At 44.2% G+C, this 21,613-nt stretch overlaps 1 protein-coding gene across 1 annotated transcript; it reads right to left on the bottom strand.

The window, feature by feature from the left end:
* Positions 1-487: 487 nt before the first annotated feature.
* Positions 488-21,612, bottom strand: KCTD19 (potassium channel tetramerization domain containing 19). Its single transcript, XM_079985868.1, has 16 exons — positions 21,495-21,612; positions 20,829-21,134; positions 17,890-18,040; positions 15,082-15,273; positions 14,524-14,655; positions 14,130-14,352; positions 13,431-13,591; positions 11,683-11,780; positions 9,922-10,064; positions 9,068-9,151; positions 7,718-7,823; positions 6,507-7,107; positions 4,106-4,300; positions 2,710-2,864; positions 2,247-2,348; positions 488-638 (listed from the first exon to the last, which is right to left on the bottom strand). The coding sequence occupies exons 1-16, from the start codon at positions 21,531-21,533 to the stop codon at positions 525-527; spliced, it is 2,802 nt and encodes a 933-aa protein (XP_079841994.1). The 5' UTR covers positions 21,534-21,612; the 3' UTR covers positions 488-524.
* Between the last annotated feature and the right edge of the window lies 1 nt (position 21,613).

The following is a 21,613-nucleotide window of genomic DNA, read 5'->3' as shown; positions in this document are numbered from 1 at the left end:
CCCTTTCAAACATTACACAGAGCAACTCACTAAGGTAGCAGAATTCAGAACTGTATCACTTCAGACAGCAGCGCAGGCGAATGAAGGCCCCTACTCTGTGGGCAGAGAATTTAGCACTTCTCCCTGTGTGCCACTTTAATACCCCCACTAAGTTTCTACATGGCTCCTGTTGCCAGTAGACGAAAAGAATCCGTTCCGCGATTCTCTTCGTCTAGCGGTTTTTTCGTCTTGCGAAGCAAGCCCATTGACGGCTTAGCGGCTTAGCGCTATTAGCGGTTTAGCGGCTTTTAGCGGCTTATCGGTTTAGCGGATAAGCGGCTTAGAAAAAGGGGGGGGGAACCCGCAGGAACTCGCAAGACATTTTCGTCTTGCGAAGCAAGCCCATAGGAAATTCGTTTTGCGAAGCACCTCCAAAACGGAAAACTCTTTCGTCTAGCGAGTTTTCCGTCTTGTGGGGCACCACTGTACACATGAAGGGAGCAGCCGATTTATCTGGACGGTGGAAACAAAGGATTTCAGTTTTATTAAGGTTTCTGTAAATATTTCCCTATGACAAAATGAGAGAGTGATTGAAAGTAACCTTTTTTTATCAGCAGGTCAATGCAGCAACTGTACTTCCAGGCAAATGGCAGAGTAAACTGAAAGGGAAAAACAAATAGGCTAGCAACAGCTCAAGGAGTGGCAATGACATTCTCCCTTCAGGGTTAAGTTGTTGAACCAGCTGCCAGACACTCAGAGCTGAAGCAGAGGCACTTTTAGGGTAGCGCAACTGGTTCAGCCATGCTGCAGGGGGCGCCACAACAATGCTGTAGAACAGAGTGTGAGAGGTGGGGGGGTCAGCAATTTTTAGTGTCACACAGGGTGCCACTGAAATTTGAGAGCCCAAAGTCCATCACTGGCTGAAGTGTGTGTGTCCAGATAGAAGGCCACCCAAACTCAGGAGACACGTGCTTAAAATTTAGAAGTTACTCCCTCCACTGCAGGTCAGGATTAAAGATGGACTCGGGCATGAAAAGGTTGAATGCAATTTAGTAATTGTATGCAAACATCTTCAATGAGGCACAAATCCAAGGTGATTCCCTTTGCTTCAGAAGTATCCAGACTCCCTGAGAATCAAAAGTTATTCCAAAACAGTCTGTGGCAAAGCAAACCGGCCCCCCAAGCATCAGAACCACCTCAAAGCCTTGGAAGGGTGTTCCCATCCAACTAATCTGATACATTTTGTACCTCAACGTCTGCAAAAATGGGAAATGCTAGAGAAGGTGGAGGGGTGAGGGAGAGGAGTCGGTATGCAGTTCTGTTTTGAATTGGAAAACGCTTTTACTGGAGCTATTCTTTTTTACTTCCAATCGCAAGTACTGTTGGGTCACATAAGAAACAGATCTCAAGCTGTTTCTCTGCTCTTTGTGGCTGGCCTTGGCAGCATTCAAGGGCCCTGTGGCTCCAAAAACAGCTTGAGGACCACAACTAACAGGGAGATGGTGTGTGTCCCCACTTTCTGAACCAATGTCTGCCCTCCACAGCATCTCCCCAGGAACACTGGTTAGTGGACAAGAGAGGTGTACCTAGGATAGTTTGGGCCAGGTCCTCCTGACACCCCTGGATGTGGATGGTCCAGCAGAACAACAGGCTTACTGGCCACCTTCTCCACCTGTTCCACTAGCTAGTGCACGGTGGTCCAACACGCAGCCCTTGAGGCTTTTTTTGGTGCCCCTCAGCAACATTTGACACACACCCCAGCCCTCATGCAACCTTTCCAAAACCAGGTAAGCAAGGCACTGGGCTTTGAGGAGGTGTGAGGGCCCCATAGGGTAAAGGGATCCTTTAAAAAGAAACTTTCCCCTTACCAAAATAAAAAACCCTGCACCCATTTACCTGACATTTAGACTTTCAAATTTCATCCAATTCTTCTAAGAAATAAAAGTGACATAATTTGTTGATGCTGTCTTTTAAAGAACACTCACAGTAGAAAGTAAGGACTCAGTAAAAGTGAAATCCTGAACTAATTTGGCAGAGTTCATATCCTCAGAATGAGCTCCTGTGCCTGCAAATTTCATTCAGCTCTGCTCAAACATTAACCTGTTATCCAAGCTGACACTGTGGGTTCTGAGGCTCTCCCTCCCCCCCCCCCCATTCAATCAAATGGAGGAAGTCACAAAGCAAGCAGCGAGAGCCTGGTCTTTCTGGGTCAGCAGCAGTCCCTGTCCTCCACTACAAAAGGAAGCAAATCAATAGTTTGCACTTACTTCAATCCATTTCAGTAACTTCTCACAAGCATGACTATCTGCTTTAAAGGGCGCCACATTCAGCAAGTCAGCCACAAACTCCTTAGCTGTGATCTCTAGGCTCTGCAAGAAATGAGGGCACACAACAACCATTTTCCAGAGCCAACTGCGTAGAAGAGCAGTTAGCAGGATTGTGAGGAAGGGGGGGAGGTGAAGGACCAGGACCAGGCAGGCAGGAATGGCTGCAGGATTCTCTTCCACAGAAGCTTTAGAAGAAGGGAGACATGAGGGCAGGGCAAAGCTTATTGCCTTTTGGTGGTCTCCAAATATTTCCAGAGCTCACAGGCAAGCTGTTAGAATAGGAAGGAGGTCTCAGCAGGTGACATGCCCTAGGCGAGCAGAGCTTGTGCCAAGAGACCACATGGTTTTGGGATTGGCACCCAAGACCTCTATAAGCCCAAGAGCAGCCATGTTGTCTTCTTACCCACAGCCTCTGCACAAGCAGCTCGACTTTGGCAGTCATTTTCTTGGGGTCCTTCTGCCTTATGGAATCCAAGATGACATCGGTGAGAAAGCAGTGGCACTTTCGGGCATAAAAAATCTCCTCTTGTGACAATGGAAAGCTCAGAAAGACAATATCTATAAGTGGAAAGAATTAGGGAGTGCCATCAACACCCATTTCTTTGCCAGACCTTCAGTGTCTCCCTCATCACCCTCTCTTGAGTACAAAAACAGCACCGCCTACACTGATCTTGGTTTGGCTTTGGGGCATTTTGTTTCTGACTTGGTGGCACCACCTCCCATGGTTCCTACCTGGCCCTGTAACTCAGTGTGGCCAAGGAGTCACATCCTTGGTTCACCACAGGTCCAGCTAGTCACAGCACAATCCACAAGTATTCTAGTGCCACTGCAAAACTAGCCAAGGCAAGTTGGAAACGTGAGGAGGAGGGGATCCTGTCAATTTTTATTTCTCTCAGTTTCTCAGTTTTAAATTCGGTTCTCTATATTTCCTTATCCGTTTGGAAAAAAAAAATCAACGGCATTGTAGTGTGAATTTCTCCCAATGTATACATTTCCCCCTAATACTTTTGCAAAGCAATTTTCCCTACTATGAAGCAAGTTTCTATGTTACTTTCATTTTTAACAAAAATATGCATTTAGGGAGCCATTTCTCATATTTTAGTCAAATCTTTGCATGGTGCTGCTGCTGCTGTGTCCCTCCTTAAATCAAACTGCAGCCCAGTTGTGGCTCCTGACCCACTGGTTGAAGACCATTAATCTAGCATAATCTGCCTGAAGACAAAGCTGTTTTATTCAGCAACCCACACTGCTGACTGATGCCAACAATCCAACCATGTGGGCCTCTAGAAGAGAGCAACTGCAGCAGCATATGGGGCCTAGCAGAGCAGGTCACTCTCAAGGACTTAAGCAAGATGCAAGTCCCATGACATTCACTAACCAAACTGCCCAAGTAGAAAATCCCAGATACACTGAATAGTCTTACCAAATTGTATTATTGGACACTATACAGCTCAGAGCTAGTCTCTACTTGTGGCATTATTTGATGTTCAAGAAGCACCATTACCCCACTGAAATACAATAGAAAAGGCCTTCACAATATAACCTTCACAATATAACCTTTTTTTTTCTTGAACTCAACAGGGCAAGATCTTTGTTACGGGAATGGTTCCAAGAGTGGGAGCTTCTTGTCAAAATATACAGTAATTTCTCATTTTGCAAGGAGAAATAGTGAAGATTCTGGGTACAGAATCGGGGGGTTTCTATTTTTTGAGGAAGTCCCTCCCCCCCACCCCCGCCCTTCAGAGCAAAAGCAGATGAGATATATTCAGCCCTGCCCTTCTCCTTCCCATCCCCAGTACCTTTGGCCAGGGGGTGTGCTAGGCCACTGGCTACTTTCATGTCCTCCAGGTGTGTGCTGTAGAGAATGCTGCTTTCATGAGATGAGCAGGAACCATCACAAGCCACAATCGGAGGATGCTCCACTTTAAGAATCAAGCCAGTGTCCCCATGGGGCTCATCCATGATAGCACTGCTGCTTTGTTCAGGGAATGTCCCTGGGCAGAAATGGGTAGAAATTGTTAACATGACATATGTATTGATTGGCATATATAAAAAGTTATCAGATGTTTCACCCTGACTTGCATCTACCAATGGAATTTAGGAAGTCGTATTAGACATGGAATGCAATGAGGCACCATTCTGTGGCCAGTTCTACACCCCATGTATTCCACAGCATGTGCACACCTCTTTCACATTCTCTCTTATTCACTTTTTCCCAAATTAAAAAGTGCCAGGTGTTGTAACCCTTCTCATAGGACAGTTGCTCCATCCCTTTTACCTTTTTGGTACCTTTCCCAGTGCTTCAATATACTTTTTGAGGTGTGACCAGAACTATACACACTAAACCCATGGTGGTTTCACCATGAAATTGTACAATGGCATTATGATATTTGGTAGTTTTATTCCCAATCCCTTTCCTTATCATCTCTAATGTGGAATTTGCCTTTTTCCACAGCTGCTATACACTGAATCAACACCTTCATCAAGCTGTCCACTACAACCTCAAGGTCTCATTCTTCATCAGTGACCCCCAGTTTTGGTTCTATTTGAGTATAAGTGAAATTAAGGTGGGGATGTTGATCCCACATGCATCAATTTACACTTGTTTTTAATTTCATTTGCCATTTTACTGCCCATTCACGCAGTTTTGGGGTTAGGCTAAGCTTATTTATGAATTGATTTCCTTTTACAGCTCCTCTCAATCCTCTTCTATTCTAACATTTTGAACAATTTGGTATCATCAGCAAACTTGGCAACCTCACTGTTCATCCCTAACTCTAGAGTGAAGAAAGTAAAACACACAACCCCCAGTCACAATCCTTGGTGGAGCCCACTTTCTACATCGCTCCATTGGGAGACCTATCCATTTAGTCCTCCTCTCAGCTTCCTATTTCTTAACCAGTTACTGATCCATGAGGACCTCTCTTTGGGAACAGCTGCCTTGAGAGACCATCTTGCCCCTCATAGCGGCCCAGCATAGAGGCATTATGAAGGGTACCACATGATGTTTTCACAGGGAACTCAGTGTGTCTGCACCTTGGCCTGGAGCTCCTTGCCTATTCATATTAAGCAGGCATCATCAGTAGTTTCTTTCAGTTGCCTACTTAAGGCACACCTGTTCACACAGGCCTTTATTTATGCTTTACCATCCAACTCTTGACTCTTTTTATGCTGTTTGATGGGTGTGTTACATTTTTCATTGTATGAGATAAAAGCCCCTAAAATAAATAAATATGAAGCTATTCAGATATTAATAGCCCAGTCCTGAACAATTCAAGCAACTTTTCACGGCAAAGTATCAGCTAAATAAGCCCTCTATGGCAACCGTGGAGCTTGCATGAACTTGCAGAAGCCTGGGAACAAGCAGAAGAACAACTGCCGAAATAGCTAACCTTCCTCTTTCTGCATACAAACGCTAGAGACTTAATCCCTTAAAGATCCCTGCAACCAGTTCATGGATCCCCATAAGCAATTAAAGAACAGGCCCTGCCCAAGTGGGCTTTCGAAACAGCAACTTCACAGAGGCAGCTGACTTGCAGCTTCTACCTCTAATTGTTAAACACAGAGCAACAATCATGAAGATTTTCCCCTTAGATGCTCCTTGCAGGAGGAGAAGTTAATCACTGTTTTCCTCTTTCATTTTTTCTTTTTATAGCACTGATTTCTGTCACTTGTATTCCAGTCTTCATCCAGCCTACTTCATCAACCACAGCTCTTCAGTACCAGGGAGTGGTCTCCACGGTGCCAAAGAGGACCTTTTGGAACAATTGTGTCAAAGGCCCCAGTCATCTCACTGTTCCACAATGAAACAAGAGCCTCAATAGGATCACTTGCTCTACCCAATGAAAAATCCCCTAAAGCCATCAACCTCCAAGGGTGGACCAGCAGAGGTCCCCCACCGCTGAAGACAGGAGTAATCATTGCAAGACCAAACTTCACCAGGAAGTGGCCTGATCATGACAATGAGATAATATCCACCCCACCTGCTTCTACACCAACCCCTCTCTATCATGAATAAAGAGGTGATTGATCACTAATCCCACACCTCTGTGAACAAGAAGCCATTATGTATAGGCAGAAGGGGCAAGGAGAAAGGAAAGGTCCCAGCAATCCCTGCTTTGGGGGGGGGGAGAAAAAGAGGAGGGCACTCCTTGTTCCTGACATCCTCAGAGAGCGCTAATTTACAAGCAGCAAATTCACCTTTCTCTCTCTCTTTCTGGCCACTCAGTTCCTTGGCTGCAATATTTTCAGCCACTGAAGAAACCTCCTCAGAAATGCTTTGTCTTCCAATCTTGACAAGCCACGCCTCAGAAGCCGGGATGCCCAGCAGGCACTGCCCAGCTTTCGGCAGCTGCCCATTACTTGTGAGCTCAGGACTGGTGACCCCAAAGCAAGTGGCTGGTGGGAAATTGCAAGGCACTCTCCTTTCGGGCTCTTCAGCCACTTTGACACCATTGGATGTTGCCACCTGCTGAGCTTCACTGCACCGATAGTTCGCCATATCCCATCCCTGCACTAGGGAAATGAGCTTCTGGATGGGAGTGTCTCTGTTTTCAGGTTTTTTGCTTAAATTGCCTTTTGCTCCTCTTTTCCTTTCAGGCTGTCTGAAACAGCAGGAACTGTCCCACCCATCTGTGGACTGGCTATATCCTTCCCAGTTATTTCTTCGCTTTGATGCCTTGGTTGGGGAAATGTGGGGGGACTTTTCATTCACTTTGTCTCTTTCTTCCAGGTCTTGTGTATTTCTAGATATATTCCAGCTATTGGCACATTGGTCTAAATCCACAGCAATATAGGAGTGCTAAAAAAGAAAAGAAAGGGAAAGGGAAATTTTCCATTAAAATTCTAAGATAGAGTGTAATTTGGCAGCGTCAATGTATCCTGTTTTCCAACTGCTTTAAGTACCCTGCTTTTGAGTTCTCTTAGAAGCAATATAACAGGATTCTGTTATAATTTTATGAGGTGTGGCAGCTGCTTTTGTATCTTTGGAGGGTGAATAATAAATTGGGCTCTTTGAGAAATGCTGAGGATTACAGAACCTTGCAGAAATGATTGGAAGAAAGTTAAGACAGTTAAACATTAGAAGTTTGTAAGGTAGACTCATTCTAAACCACAGGGATGAATGCCAACTTGGACGGCCTTAAAAGAGGGTTAGACAAAGAGGGTAAGGCTATCAATGGCTACTAGCCACAATGGTCATGCTCTGCCTCCATGGGTAGAGGTAGGTTTGTTTCTGAATGCCAGTTACTGGAAACCACTGGAGGGGCGACTTGGGTCCTGCTTGTGGGTTTCTTACAGGCATCTGGTTGGCCACAGTGGGAGCAGGAAGCCAGACTAGATGGGTCAGTGGCCAGATCCAGCAGGCTCTTCTTATGTTCTTAATGATAACATTGAGTGAAGAATAACCTTACATTTTGAGGCTCTTCACCAGAATCTTGTTCTTTCTCTGGCACTGCAATCTCAAGACTTCTAAATGGAAAAGCTGCTCTTTGAGCTTCCTGTTGTTGCACCCATAACCTGTAAATAAAACATTTCACATTACAAGAATCATCTGTGAAGTCAGCCATGGCTCTGGAGGTAGTGTGCCTGCCTCCGTATTTAAGAATATTGCCTGCATCTTCAAAATGTATTAAGATGTAGACACTGAAAAAATGGAGGGGGGAAGTAGAAATTTCAAGCAGTTTGTGAGCAAAAGCTAGAGGAAGAGGAGGAAGAGTTGGCTGTATCAATTCGTGGAAAAATGAGACCTTGAGAACTTAGTGGATAGTTTGACGAAGATGTTGACCTAGTGTGCTTCAGCTGTGAAAAGAATGTATTCCGTGCTAGGAATAATCAGGAAAGGATTTGGAAATAAAAGTGCTGATATTTTAATGCCATTATGTAAATCTCAAAATAACCTCAAAAAAGTTATTGCAAAGTTGAGAAAGGGGTGCAGCATTACTCTCCTATGAGGCAAGGTTGTCATGTTTAGGACTTTTTAGTTTAGAGAAAAGGTGAGTAAGAGGCAACATAATAAAAGTTTATAAAATTAGGCATGTCATGAAAGTACAGTGGTACCTTGGGTTAAGTACTTAATTCGTTCCGGAGGTCCGTTCTTAACCTGAAACTGTTCTTAACCTAAAGCACCACTTTAGCTAATGGGGCCTCCTGCTGCCGCCACGCCATCAGAGCACGATTTCTGTTCTCATCCTGAAGCAAAGTTCTTAACCTGAAGCACTATTTCTGGGTTAGCGGAGTCTGTAACCTGAAGCGTATGTAACCCGAAGTACCACTGTATTGTGTCAATGCTGTGTATTTTTAGCAGTATTTGTTTTAATTTGTACTGTGAGCTGCCTTGGGTCCTATACTGCAAAAAAGGTAGAATATGAGTTACATAGATAAAGAAATCTCTCCTCCGAAACCTCCTCATTGTACTGATGCCTTCTCATTCTTAAAAGCAGGGTTTTTTGCGCCTGACAGTGCTGATGCCACAAACATCCCATTCAGGAACAAAGGGCAACGAGGTTGGCCAGGGGTGTTAGATAAAAGACTGTTTCCTACCAAACTCCCCACCCCAGCCCTGCTTAAAACTGCCTCCCAGCTGTTTACCACGAAGAGGGCATTCAGGGACAAACAACTACAGGGGAGGGGCTTGTAGATGTGCTTTGGATTTCTGTAATTCTGGCCTATTGTCCACCCAGAGGGAGTTCTCATGCCCCCTGAACATCACTGGTTGATACGTGATTTTTTTAAAAGATAAAGGAGAAAGAAACTGAGGATACCTGTATGTGTCATATTGATGAAGAGCCTCGACAAGAGAAGGGATCTGATACGCAGCCACTTCCTGGCACAGCAGAGACCATTCTCTGACAATTAGAAACAAAACTCAAGGCTTGTTTATGCAAATCAAGTGCGCAGAGAGCCCTGTCAAACTTTGTAAAAACATTATTGGCAGTAAACAAGACTGTGTAACTCAAATACAGGTGCTCTAAAAAACGTGTTGAAGCTCATGTCTCATCTTAAAATATCAGGGTGGCACATGTTCCCTCAAGAGCTAACAGGTTTCTCCTCCTTACACTCTGCTGCAAACTCACACCAAATCTTGGGTGTGAGTCAAAATGGAACATTGGCTATTTACTGTGAAAGTCCGCACTGGCCCAGTGTGTTGTTATATTTTCCACCCACTATCCAGATCAGGCGGGATCACATGATACAGCTGAAGAGACTTGAGCAAACAGAGGCTCCACCTCAGTTCCTTTGTAGTGCCAAGCTGGAAGCAGAGTAGATGGAAACTGGCACCTCCACAGGACAGCACTACATGTATCCCTCACACAGCACCAGAATATGGACTTTTATGAGAAGTAGCCAGCATTCCACTCTCTGTCTAATAGGAAGGAGGCATCCAGATGGGACATGCCTAGGCCAATTTCCCTTGACGGGTGGCACTGAATAGTGGCTGTGAGTTTAAGATTGCTGGAGGACTTGCTGCAGCCCCTCCACCCAAAGACCACTTCTGCCAAAGCATAAACTTCCAATTGACAAAGCCCATGTGGCTGTCCTGCATTGGTTGAGAAGGCTGCATTAATCATGACCTGACCATGTTAGGAACACAGGAAATGGCAACCATTTCACTTACTTAAATTCAGAAGGCAAGAAGAGTTTACCAAATCTAAGGAAGTTAAGGATGTGTCGAAAAATTTGTCCATCTCCATGGATGAGGAGAGCCTGACCATAAGTAATCCAATACACCTTTTTGCTATTTGACAGCAGCTCTGGAAACTGGCAAAAAAACAAACAAACCAATGCCATAAAGAAGAACAGAAGCACAACTTGTTTAAAAGAGAAAGCAGCCCTATTTTGCCCACACTCACCCACAATGAAACAACCCTTACAACTTTTCTACTCCACAAGGAAAATGTATTATTATAGGTTCTGGGTGCCAGAGTTTGTGAGCGGAAACCACTCATAACTCTTGGATTTAGTAAAAGTTATAATTAATCAAAGTTTGATTAAACTGGGCCAAACACAGGAAACCCTGGATTTAGTTAGGCTAATGAGTCAAGCTGAGCCATTAATCCATTAAGAAGGCCAATAACACACACACTCTGGGCCCGACAGAAAATGGTGAAAGCCTCTCCTTGAGGTGAGATATAGCAGAGACAAAAGTCCAGAGTTTCAGGAGGGAGGGGCAGAAATGCTGTGAGCAATGAGGTAAGTGAACAGGAAAAATGTCCCTTTTGCAAGCTGAGGCAGCAGGGATGGGTAGGCTAGAGCATGAGGCAAGCAATCCATTTTATGCTGCAGAGAAGGTCAGACAGGATGTTGGAGTCTCTTGGAACATGAGGCTGCAGCAATGGGAAGAACAGGAACCTCTTGGGATATGAATGTTCTGTGCTCTCTCGGTCTAGACACAGGTTGCATATATGTGTAAATAAAGCATGTACTGTAGAGGTGTGAATTACAAGATGGGTGACACCTGGCTTGAGAGCAGTACATGTGAAAAGGATCTAGGAGTCTTGGTTGACCACAAACTTGACATGAGCCAACAGTGTGACGCGGCAGCTAAAAAGGCCAATGCAATTCTGGGCTGCATCAATAGGAGTATAGCATCTAGATCAAGGGAAGTAATAGTGCCACTGTATTCTGCTCTGGTCAGACCTCACCTGGAGCACTGTGTCCAGTTCTGGGCACCGCAGTTCAGGAAGGACACTGACAAACTGGAACGTGTCCAGAGGAGGGCAACCAAAATGGTCAAAGGCCTGGAAACGATGCCTTATGAGGAACAGCTAAGGGAGCTGGGCATGTTTAGCCTGGAGAAGAGGAGGTTAAGGGGTGATATGATAGCCATGTTCAAATATATAAAAGGATGTCACATAGAGGAGGGAGAAAGGTTGTTTTCTGCTGCTCCAGAGAAGCGGACACGGAGCAATGGTTCCAAACTACAAGAAAGAAGATTCCACCTAAACATTAGGAAGAACTTCCTGACAGTAAGAGCTGTTCGACAGTGGAATTTGCTGCCAAGGAGTGTGGTGGAGTCTCCTTCTTTGGAGGTCTTTAAGCAGAGGCTTGACAACCATATTTCAGGAGTGCTCTGATGGTGTTTCCTGCTTGGCAGGGGGTTGGACTCGATGGCCTTTGTGGTCTCTTCCAACTCTATTCCACTAGGATGTAGGGAGGGGGACATGTTAAAAGATGCCCATAGAAAGCAAGCGTGTGACAAGGTGAGCTCAGAACCTTTCATGCCAAAACGCTAGCAGAAATGAAGTTTAGTGCCACCTCCCACAAGTATGCTGATACAGTTCAGTGCAAGCACCTCATTGCTTTTAGGAAATTGGCCTGAAGGTTCAGACTATCAAAAGGCAAGAAAGGCAATGTCACACGTTCTTAAGAACTGTACCTTCAGTAATGTTTGCAAGTAAGTTGCGTACCAGTGACTTCCAACATACACTTTGACAATATGATGGAGTGAAAAGACTGTTAGTCCTGCTGCCCAGCCTGCATGTGAAAGAGAAACAGAATGCAATTTTAAAGGCATTGCTGCTTTTGTCAATGTGGTGAACACCCTTGATCCACAAAATCCCTCCCTATTGCAAGCTCATATACAAATGTTTTGCCCATGCAAGGAGCTGCAGATAATCTACTGAACTCGAAAAGCAAGTTTTCAAGCAAGTTTCCCCACCATTTGCCCTTAGAGCAGGGCAGTTTTCAGCTGGCCCATGGGCAATGACAGCCATACCAACCTACAGCTCAGCATTCATGCACATATTGCCAATTATTCAACATAATGTCATTTTTTGCTCACTTCTATTAATGCTTACAAAGACTCCTTTGCAGTCGCAGGTCAAAATTTGCTCTAGTCTTACTTCAGCACACTGTGGCAGAAAGTTTATAACTAGATTGCGGAATTAGATCTAGCCAGTGGGCCTGATTCCAATTCTACCACTGTGGACCAATTTTGACAGCAGTAAATCACCTGACATTAGGTGTCTGCCACCTGCCAAAGTTCAAAGAAGGTCACTGTAACCACCAATCAGCTGTGAGAATGCATTCAGAGGGGCTCGCTGTAACCACTGATCAGTAGTTACAGGGAGCCTCTTTGAACGAATCCAAATGGAACATTTTTTCCTCTGCTTGTGGGCTTCCAAGAAGCATCTGCTTGCCCATTGCGAGAAAAAGATGTGAGATTATATGCATCTTTGGTCTGATCCAGCAGGGTTCTTATGTGTAGAAAGTTGCTGCATATATATGCAGAATAACTTCAGTTTAATCATCACAGTTGCCAGCTATCACTTACATCACTTGCAGAAAGTGGCGGAGCTTCAAGCTCCGGCAAGGCGGGCGGCGGAGAGCAGGTGGGGGGCATGGCTGGCGCGCGACCCGGGGGTGTGGCGCCCAGCACAGGGAGGGGGCAGCCACAATGGCACCCCGCCGGGATTGTGCCACCAGGGGTGGTGCACTCCCCCCGCACCCCTGTTCCTCCGCCAGTGCTTACAGACAGTCCACTAAAGTCCCTACTTAGGTTGCTGTTTTTTGCAGATTATCTGAGGTTACTTGTACACTGCAATAATCAGATTATGCTGAAGTGTGCATGTTCTTGGATATAATGCATATTGCTCAGAGAATGTATAATAGCTCTCAAGATATGCACAAAACATGCAGTGTACACAATTCTGCTAAAATATGCACTTTGATGTGTCTTGGAGGTTATGCATATCACCTGGAGAATGTGCCAAATGCTGACAAGATACACATATTCCCTGAGGCCTCTTGGAGAATATGCAGTGGTTTATTTTTAAGCATTGGGGTGTGCCTGAGCACACCTGGCAGACTGCCTTCACATCCCTACAGTTACATGCAGTTATATACTTTTGTGTGGAATTCTGATTGAGCTGCTATAATTGTAAATCAGAGTATTATGGACATAAAATGCAATGATATTCCTTATAAAGTAATTTGCAATGTTAGTGACAATAAACACATTGTGGGGAATGACTACTTATTTTGTAACAACCATTGGTTCAAACTTAACGTTTCATATTCTGCTCTTTTATAGCTTCAATATTCCATGTTGTTCATTACTAAAAAGACATTGTTCCCTCCCTTAAAACTCAATAAGAAGGGTCAAATTAGTAACAGCTGAGTTACCTTTTCCCACGGTTTCTAAAGGTGCCTTTTGTTTTAGAAAAGTTTTCAAGGCATCCTTCATTGGCTCATATATGATATCCATTTGATCCAAATAGGCACAGAGTTCAGGAAGCTCAGACATCTTCCGTATAAGTGGGAGTCTGCAAGTGCCTAACCAATTCCTTTGGATAAAAGGGGGAATAGACTTAGAAGAAGTTACTTTATCTATTTTTGCATTTTTAAAAAAAGATATCCATTTGATTTCTTTCCTACTATTTTGGCTACACATGGATTCTCTCCACCACCACCCCAACTCCCAATTTTATTTAAATCAGTGTGCCTAAAACCTTCAATTGCAATTGTGCACCTGAAGAACAGTAATTAAGGCTGGTGGAATGCAAACATGGTCAAGAATCATATAAATTAACCATCAAACAAACAATGCCATCAAAGTACACGAAAGTAAAACCAAATAGGTGTATGGTCAAATGTATTAAGATCAAAGCATTTCCCTACATATTTTGAAGCCACCAATGATTCCCTGTTTTTCTAGGGGCACAGCAATTGCTCAAAGACCCAGTCATGCTCTCTTCAACTTCAATTGAGAAGCTCCTCTCTTTTGAGTTTGAGCATAGTGCAAGGTCAATTATCCCACCTCACCCCAGTGGTCTTAGGCACACTAACAGCTAATTGGTTCTGCTTTGGTGCAAAAAGACATACATGACATGTTGAAAGAGAACTCCGTTCCCGGATATATAGAGCTTGTTCCCATCCAGGGTACTCTCCATGTGAAGCTGCCCCAGAGCAGAGTCAGGATATTTGACCAAGAGACCAAGCGCCATTGGGAACAAAGGAAGACTTGCTGCTTCCTGAACAGCTTGCGGCTTCTTCATGGTGCTTTTCACAATGCCTTGAAGGTCAGCTGTTCCCTCTGAGTAGATTCCTAAAAGGGAAATGTACAAATGAGAAATGAACAATTAAGAATCCTGATTATATTTTATACCTCTCTTGACTTTCTAATCCAGTGAAAGTCCCATGGCCCAATCCCCATTTTATTTTGAAATCTATTAATATAGAGATGAGTTACACTGAAAGATGCAATTAAGAACCACACCAGGGTTCCTCTTGTAGGTCTTCACTGCTTCTGTGACTTCGGGGATCCCCAGTGCCTCAGCCTCAGCCTCCAGAGCATCCATGTTGGAAAAGTTGTCGGGCAAAAGCATCTTCTCTGAGCGAAGAAAATTAGCTAGAAATTATAAAATGAAAAACACAAAGATGAGCCCAGAGTGTAGCAAGACCTCAACCCGATTCTCTGAACCTGCTCCCATAGGTACTAGCAGAACACAGTGCCACCCAACCCCAGTTCATAGAGTTGGTCCAGGAGGATACTGTGGTGAACAATAATTGAAAGCCGCTGAAAGTTCAGGGTTGCACTCCCATTCACCACTCTCTTGAAGATTACCCATCAGGGCACCAAGACCAAAACCAAACCTGAACCCACATCCTACTCCCACATATTCCACTTGCCCCAACATGACCTGTGGTTCTGAGACTGCCTCTGGTAGCATATTAGTAGTAGAAAGGGTGTTATAATAATTTAAAAAATGAAATAGAAGGAAACGCTTATTTGTTGCCTCCTCCTGCTGCTGTCTTCCTCAAGGAAAAGGCTTACCTATGAAGCGAAACTCACTGCTTTCACATTCTATCAGCACAGCATTGTCAGACAGCCACAGCAAGTTGTCATCATTGACCAAGGAAGGATATTTTTCAACCATATCAAGTGGCACAAAGCAGTAATGCACTTCTTCTTCAGTATCTAGCAATGGAGTGTCCATTAGTCCTAGGGGGACTTTCTCATGTAATCCTAATAAGGAGAAAAAGTGAATGTCAGCAAGGAGCTAGGAAGACCAGAGACAGCAGATAAAGGACTAGAAATCTGAATCCAGAGCCTGGGGTCACACACACACCATACACTGAAAGCACATGGCTTCCCCAAAAAATCCTAGAAATTGTAAGTTACCCTTCATGGAGCTAAAATTCCCAGCACCCTTTAACAAACTAGTTTCCAGGATTCATTGGGGGAAGCAATGTGCTTTCAGTGTTTGATGTGTGACCCCAGTCTACACACAACATCCCAGGCAAATAGCACCAGCTGTTGCAGCTGATAATCACTAGGAATCCCAGCAGGCTAGGAAGCAAGCTTAACCTTTTTTCCTTGCTGTAGTCCTGTGGAAAAATCCTCATCTGAAGCTGGTATTTGTAACTGAGAAGAAATTCTCCAGTGGTGCAAGCAGGGGAGCAAAAATTCCAACTGCTAAAATCAAGCTCATGATAATCTGTGCTGGCTAATGCTATTTGCATTTTTTTTAGACCCAGCAAATTAAATACAAAGAAATAGTTGACCTCACATAGTTGTTGATCTTCAGCAAGCTTTGGGATTATCTATGCCAAAAGATTAGCCTGGGTCATTATTAATTAATTAATTAATTAATTAAAATTTATACACCATTTGATTTAAACAAAACTCATAATAGTTTACAAATCTGAAGTATATTTAATGGGTATAAACTCAATAAAGGTAATAGTGAAATCTTAGTAAATGTGACAAAGGAATTAAAAATGAAGGGAAATAAAGCTCTGGCACCACTGCCATTCTAAGAGAACAAGGCAGAAGTTCATTGTGAGCTCCGGCACCTCTTTTTCTAGAAAAATAGCACCAGTTATTATAATCTCTTTCATATATATATATATATATATATATATATATATATATATATATACCATATATCACACACATTTTCTCTCTCCTTTCTTATTACATAGGGGTATTTTGGGCTTTATAAAATCTTTGTTGCTTGTGGTATTGAGTAGTAGTAGTAATTATAATACAGAAAGACAGCATTTAAAAAAACAACAAATGTCATCATTTTTCTACTACAGTACCCAGGATGATGTACCCAGCTTGGTAAAATGTAGTAAAAATAATATATAATATAAAAAACAGATTGAAAACAATTAAGAAAAGAAAGGCAATTAGTAATAACAATTCAACTGAAAAGACATCTGGGTAAATAAAACATTTGACTTTGCTCAATTACAGGAATATGTACCAGTGACTCTAAGGCAGTATCTGTATAATAGACCCAACTCTCTCTTGTCAATGAGCATCAACTTTCAGTTCAGCCTCCTACCTCTAGGGGGCAAAATGAATCTGGTCTTGTGCCTTGCTGCCTTTTATCACGCCTCTGGGACCAAAAGTGACAGGAACTTGGTTTCTGTTTGGTTTCTCAGGGGATGTTTCTCACAAAATTATACAAATTTGTATTAAGAGTTTTGTCACAAACAACTTAGCAGTGTGCCTAAGTTCAACTGCTAATTTCTCTCCAGAGGACTTAAAAAACAAACAAACCACATTCAGCGCCTTCACGGGCATGCTACTTATCCTGTCATAACCCAGACGAGTGAAAAATAAAGCAAGCCTCATTCTAGAGCAAATGACCCAAGGGGCAGCACTCTAATTAATGTCAGGCAAAAGTTTATTAGGAGGATGAACAGTGATTTGGAATGCAGCCAAACAATTAAACATCAACATCAACTCGTTTTATAATCCTACGGAGATTTGTGATTGTAACTGAAAGTGAATGACTGTAATCTGCTCACCTAGCCACCTGGGGTTGCCTCTGAAGGTTTGGGAATACAGCTGCTAGGCTTAATTGGAATGAGTCATTGCAAGCATCTTGCACCACTAGTCCTCTCCTGTAAAGCCCTTCTTGACATAGGGCCAGGGTACTTGAATGATGGCCCGTCCCCTCACCTGCCTCTACACTTATATCTGCATTGGAGTTCCTTCGCTGGGTTCCCCCATCGTCTGAGATATGGCTAGTTGCTATCAGCAAATGGGCTGTTTCAGCAATGGCACCTGGTTTTGTTTTTAATTGTTTTTACTGAAGATTTTCTTGGGTAACAAAAGTACATACAGTGTTTCAGCTTTCAGTTCATAGAGTCCTTTCTATGGATCAGTTACATTCGATGTGAAACACTAATAATGTTATAGACATTATGAACTGGTCTCTCCCCCCCCCCCCGAGGTTCACTTGGTGACCACTCTGAAGTTATTGTGCCATCAGGCAAAGGCTTCTTTGTTTTCCTAGGTGTTTATGCTTTTTGGCTGATGCTTTTATAGGGCTGCTGCTTTAAGCTTATATTAATGTATTCATGTGATGTGTTATTAAATAAATATTATATTTTAGGTAGTCCTGTTAATGTATCTGAGGGATGGGGAGATATAAATAAGCAATGACTGAGTTTTCTTGGAGTCCACGTCTCCTGGGCTTAACGCGCACTCAATCCACGGGAACATGTGGGCTGAATGAAGCCAGGGGAAGTTTATAAAAATTATCCAAGATGTTTGCTGATGATCACTACAATTGTCATTTTGGTCCTGTCTAACCTTAAGTAGTTGCTTACAATGGACTTTTACCAGTAAATGCTGGACTTTTAAGAGGAAATTCTGAAGGCTTGCTGATACATTTTCGTGTTCTCCAGTAATTCATAGATGCTCTTTCAGCTATTGGTATATCCGCAGGACGGACACGTAAATTATGTTTTCCTTCCTTCAAATTGTCTAAGGTCTGTTAAGACAGGCAAACATCTCTTAAGCATGCATTTTCATTATATTTAAACAAAATCATAGGAGCGTTAAAAGAGGAGGGCTGCAATACAGCATGGTGCGCATAGCAGGATACTGTCCTTCGGCTCTGCCATCAATGATGTTTGCTTCAGTACAAAGTAAGAGTTCCTAAGCAATGCAAAGCTTAAAGTTTTTAATAAGCAAGTGGTCATCATCATCAATGTAAGCGCTATTCTAAGCTATATGATGCTATTTTCAGGCTCATAAAGATGCTTCCCTTTGGCAAACCTTTTATGTGCTTCTGTTCCGTCATTAAGGAGGGACTAAGGAGGAAGAGGGAAGGTAGCTTCTCTCCCTTTTCCTGAGGTGGCATCTGGAGAGGCTCAGCTAGGGAGGCTTCAGAAAAACACAAGAGCCTTGCAGCTGGCTTAGCCCAGAGAGCTAGCACCCTATTTCCATAGGAGCCAATCAGATGCCCCTATAGGGAGTCTGCAAGCAGAACCTGAGCTCAACACCACTTATGGCTCCCAGCAACAACTCAGGTCCTGCTTAGTTGTCCACTCCTCTTGTCATCCAAGTTGGTGGCCATCACCGCATCTTGTGGGAGCGAATTCCATAGTTTAACTATGCATTGTGTGAAGAAGGGAGTGATTGCAACAAACAGCATAACTGCTTATCAGCTCAGCAATGTAGGCAGTGGAACCAACTTATTTTTCTGTCTTCAGGAGAAGCCTAGGAGGAATCTGCCATAGATGTTTTTAATAAAGGGCAAGTCAGACCCGTGAAACCTAGCAAAGATAACCTATATCCTATTCAGAAGTGTAAATTACTGTCAACTCAGACAGTTCATGGCTGACCCATTATAACCTGTCATAAGGCTCATTCAGACTTCCTTTTGCACTGTGCATTCCAGGCACAGGTCCACACTTTAAAACACTGTGTCAGAACAGTTTATTTTAGTCCCAGCACTTTATCTGGGAACACTCGCATTTTACCACTGAATTGGAGCAAATGGCAATACAGTATGTGGAAAACCTGATTGCTGTTTGTTCCAATTCAGCGGTAAAACGTGGGTTTTCCTGGGGAAAGTGCCAGAACAAAAAACAACAGTGCTCAGACATGCAGCTTTAAAGTCCAGACCTGTGCCTAGAAACACAGCACAAAGGCAGTCTGGATGAGTCCTTAATGAGGGTACTGAGTAATTTAAGAAGATGATGAATCGGTGTTGCTGTCCAATTCATTGTGCCTTGTAGGAAAAAAACAGCTTTAAGTAGCCCTGAAGCTCTTCATTCAACCAGCTTGCACCCACATGTCTATGTGACAGGTCCCACCCACACCTGTTGATAGGCATCCTTCCCTCTCTACATTCTCCGTGATGCCTCATCTGAGAACAAAGCCAACCTTTGGTCTTGGTGCCCTCCATTTCATTGCCTGAAAGTGAGACAGGCAAGCAGCTGAAGACTGAGGTGGGTCTTGTAAATCCTCATCACCTAGGTTTGGTTTAAAACACTGACACAGGAGGCACAATCCACTGAGAACTTTTCCTGCCCAGTCTATCCCCTTGAATGAAATGGAACTTATCTCATGGATAGAGGATGTAGAACTAGAAGTGGAAAACTCAGGATGGGGAGGGATCATGCTCCATAGTATGCTTAGGACTTGCAGGGTCCTCTTCAGAGACAGCAGGAAAGTGGGGAGGGTGATCCCACAACAGTCCCATTAGTGAAGCAAGCATAAAGAGGCCTCCAGATGGGCCAAGCCAGGTATAAATAGCTTCTGCTTTGGCTTCTGCCTAGACAAGAAAAGAATTCCCAGTTTACTATTCTCTTGGGCTTTTGTTTCCCTGGACTTCAGGCTCCTCAATCTAATTGCCTTTGCTCCATCTGCCTCGGTGCTTTGATTGCCAGCTTGAATACATAACTCAGATGTAACACTGAACCATGGCTTGGCATGAGGGAGGCCTCTCTCCTCTTGCATGCAGATTCCTTCCTTTGTATTCTGCTTGTCATTCACCACACACTACCCAGACATGCAAATTGGCAAACCCAGTTAACACTAGCCACCTAACCAGGGTGTACAAACTCACATTGGGATTCAAATCATGAATGTGAAGAAAATTATTAGCTGTAGCTTGCCAGTCCAGAAGCCACAGCAGCTTATGGCTGGTAAAAAACAGGTAGTGGGAAAGAACCCAGTTGTAAGATGAAGCTGGGAGCACATGAGTTCTCATAGAAGAAGAGTTTGGATTTGATATCCCGCCTTTCACTCCCTTTTAAGGAGTCTCAAAGCGGCTAACATTCTCCTTTCCCTTCCTCCCCCACAACAAACACTCTGTGAGGTGAGTGGGGCTGAGAGACTTCAAAGAAGTGTGACTAGCCCAAGGTCACCCAGCAGCTGCATGTGGAGGAGCGGAGACGCGAACCCGGTTCCCCAGGATTACAAGACTACCGCTCTTAACCACTACACCACACTGGCTCTCATGGAGCTCCCACATTCTAAGCCCATGGTTAAGCCTAACTTGAGCTGTTGCCTGCTTTGGCTTCTAATTCTGCCAAGGTTTCTGTACAACTGACACAGGCACTTGCTTTCCCAGCCAGACAGAGATGCACAACCATCCCTATAAACTGTTCCACAGTCCGAAAAGGACAGTTCCAGGGCAGCCAGAGAAGAAACTACTGTTGTGAAAGTTGTCCCATTAAACTGGGCTCTAACTTATCAGCCTTTTGACAGCTTACATCTTATTTGGGCAATAGAGCATGTTTTCAACCCACAGCCAGGAAAGGCAGTACCTGCAATAGTGGGGTCAGCTGCAAAAGCATGGCCTGCTCGTACAGCAAATTCAGTTCAGCACAGCTGGAGAAGGACAGTTTGGAGGTGTGCAGGTAATAGTGGACGTGCCTGAAGGTGTAACCATCTCTGTCAATGAACAGGCGCACGTTTTCATTCTGAGTCAAAGCCGAAACCTCTTTCCAGATCAGAGAGTCTGGAAACTGGGCGATTTTGCTTTTGGGAACTGAGAAGCACCAGCCTCCGACATTCAGGTGAATCAGCTCTTCCTCAGAAGATTCAGCTTCAGAAACTATTTCTGATTCTTCCTAAGTGAAAGGTGGGGGAGAAATCAGTACAAGCTCAGAGCAGATGCTAAGCCTTTAAAATAACCACACCAGTGAATTCCCCTCCCCCACCCGCTCTTTTTAAATCTATACAGTATTAAAAAGAAGCCTCTCCGATAATGCTTCGGATCCGAGGATGCTGTCGAGTGTGGATGCATGCTCCCCAGCTGCACATGCTCAGAGACGCTCTTTTCCGGCGCTGAAAAAAAGGCGGAGAGCGCGCTCCGTGTGGGGGCGTGTGTAGAGGGAGTCCTCCCCCGCCCCCGGTTCCAGCCCCGCACAGGGGGCCCATTTGGGGTTTCCGCTCTCTCTGCCCTGCTCTCCTGAGGGGATCCCCTTTACCATGTTGCTGGGCAGGCGGAGGGAGGGGCGGAGGACCATCCTGAGGGGACGGGGCAGAGCGCCCAGCAGGGCAAAGCAAAGGCCGGGCGACGGCGGCCGCTCAACGGCCTCCTTGGCTC

The sequence above is a fragment of the Podarcis cretensis genome, assembly GCF_951804945.1.
Source record: "Podarcis cretensis genome assembly, chromosome: 8".
NCBI classification, from domain to species: domain Eukaryota; kingdom Metazoa; phylum Chordata; class Lepidosauria; order Squamata; family Lacertidae; genus Podarcis; species Podarcis cretensis.
Note: the sequence above shows the minus strand (reverse complement) of the source record. Positions and strands in the feature narration are given on the sequence as shown.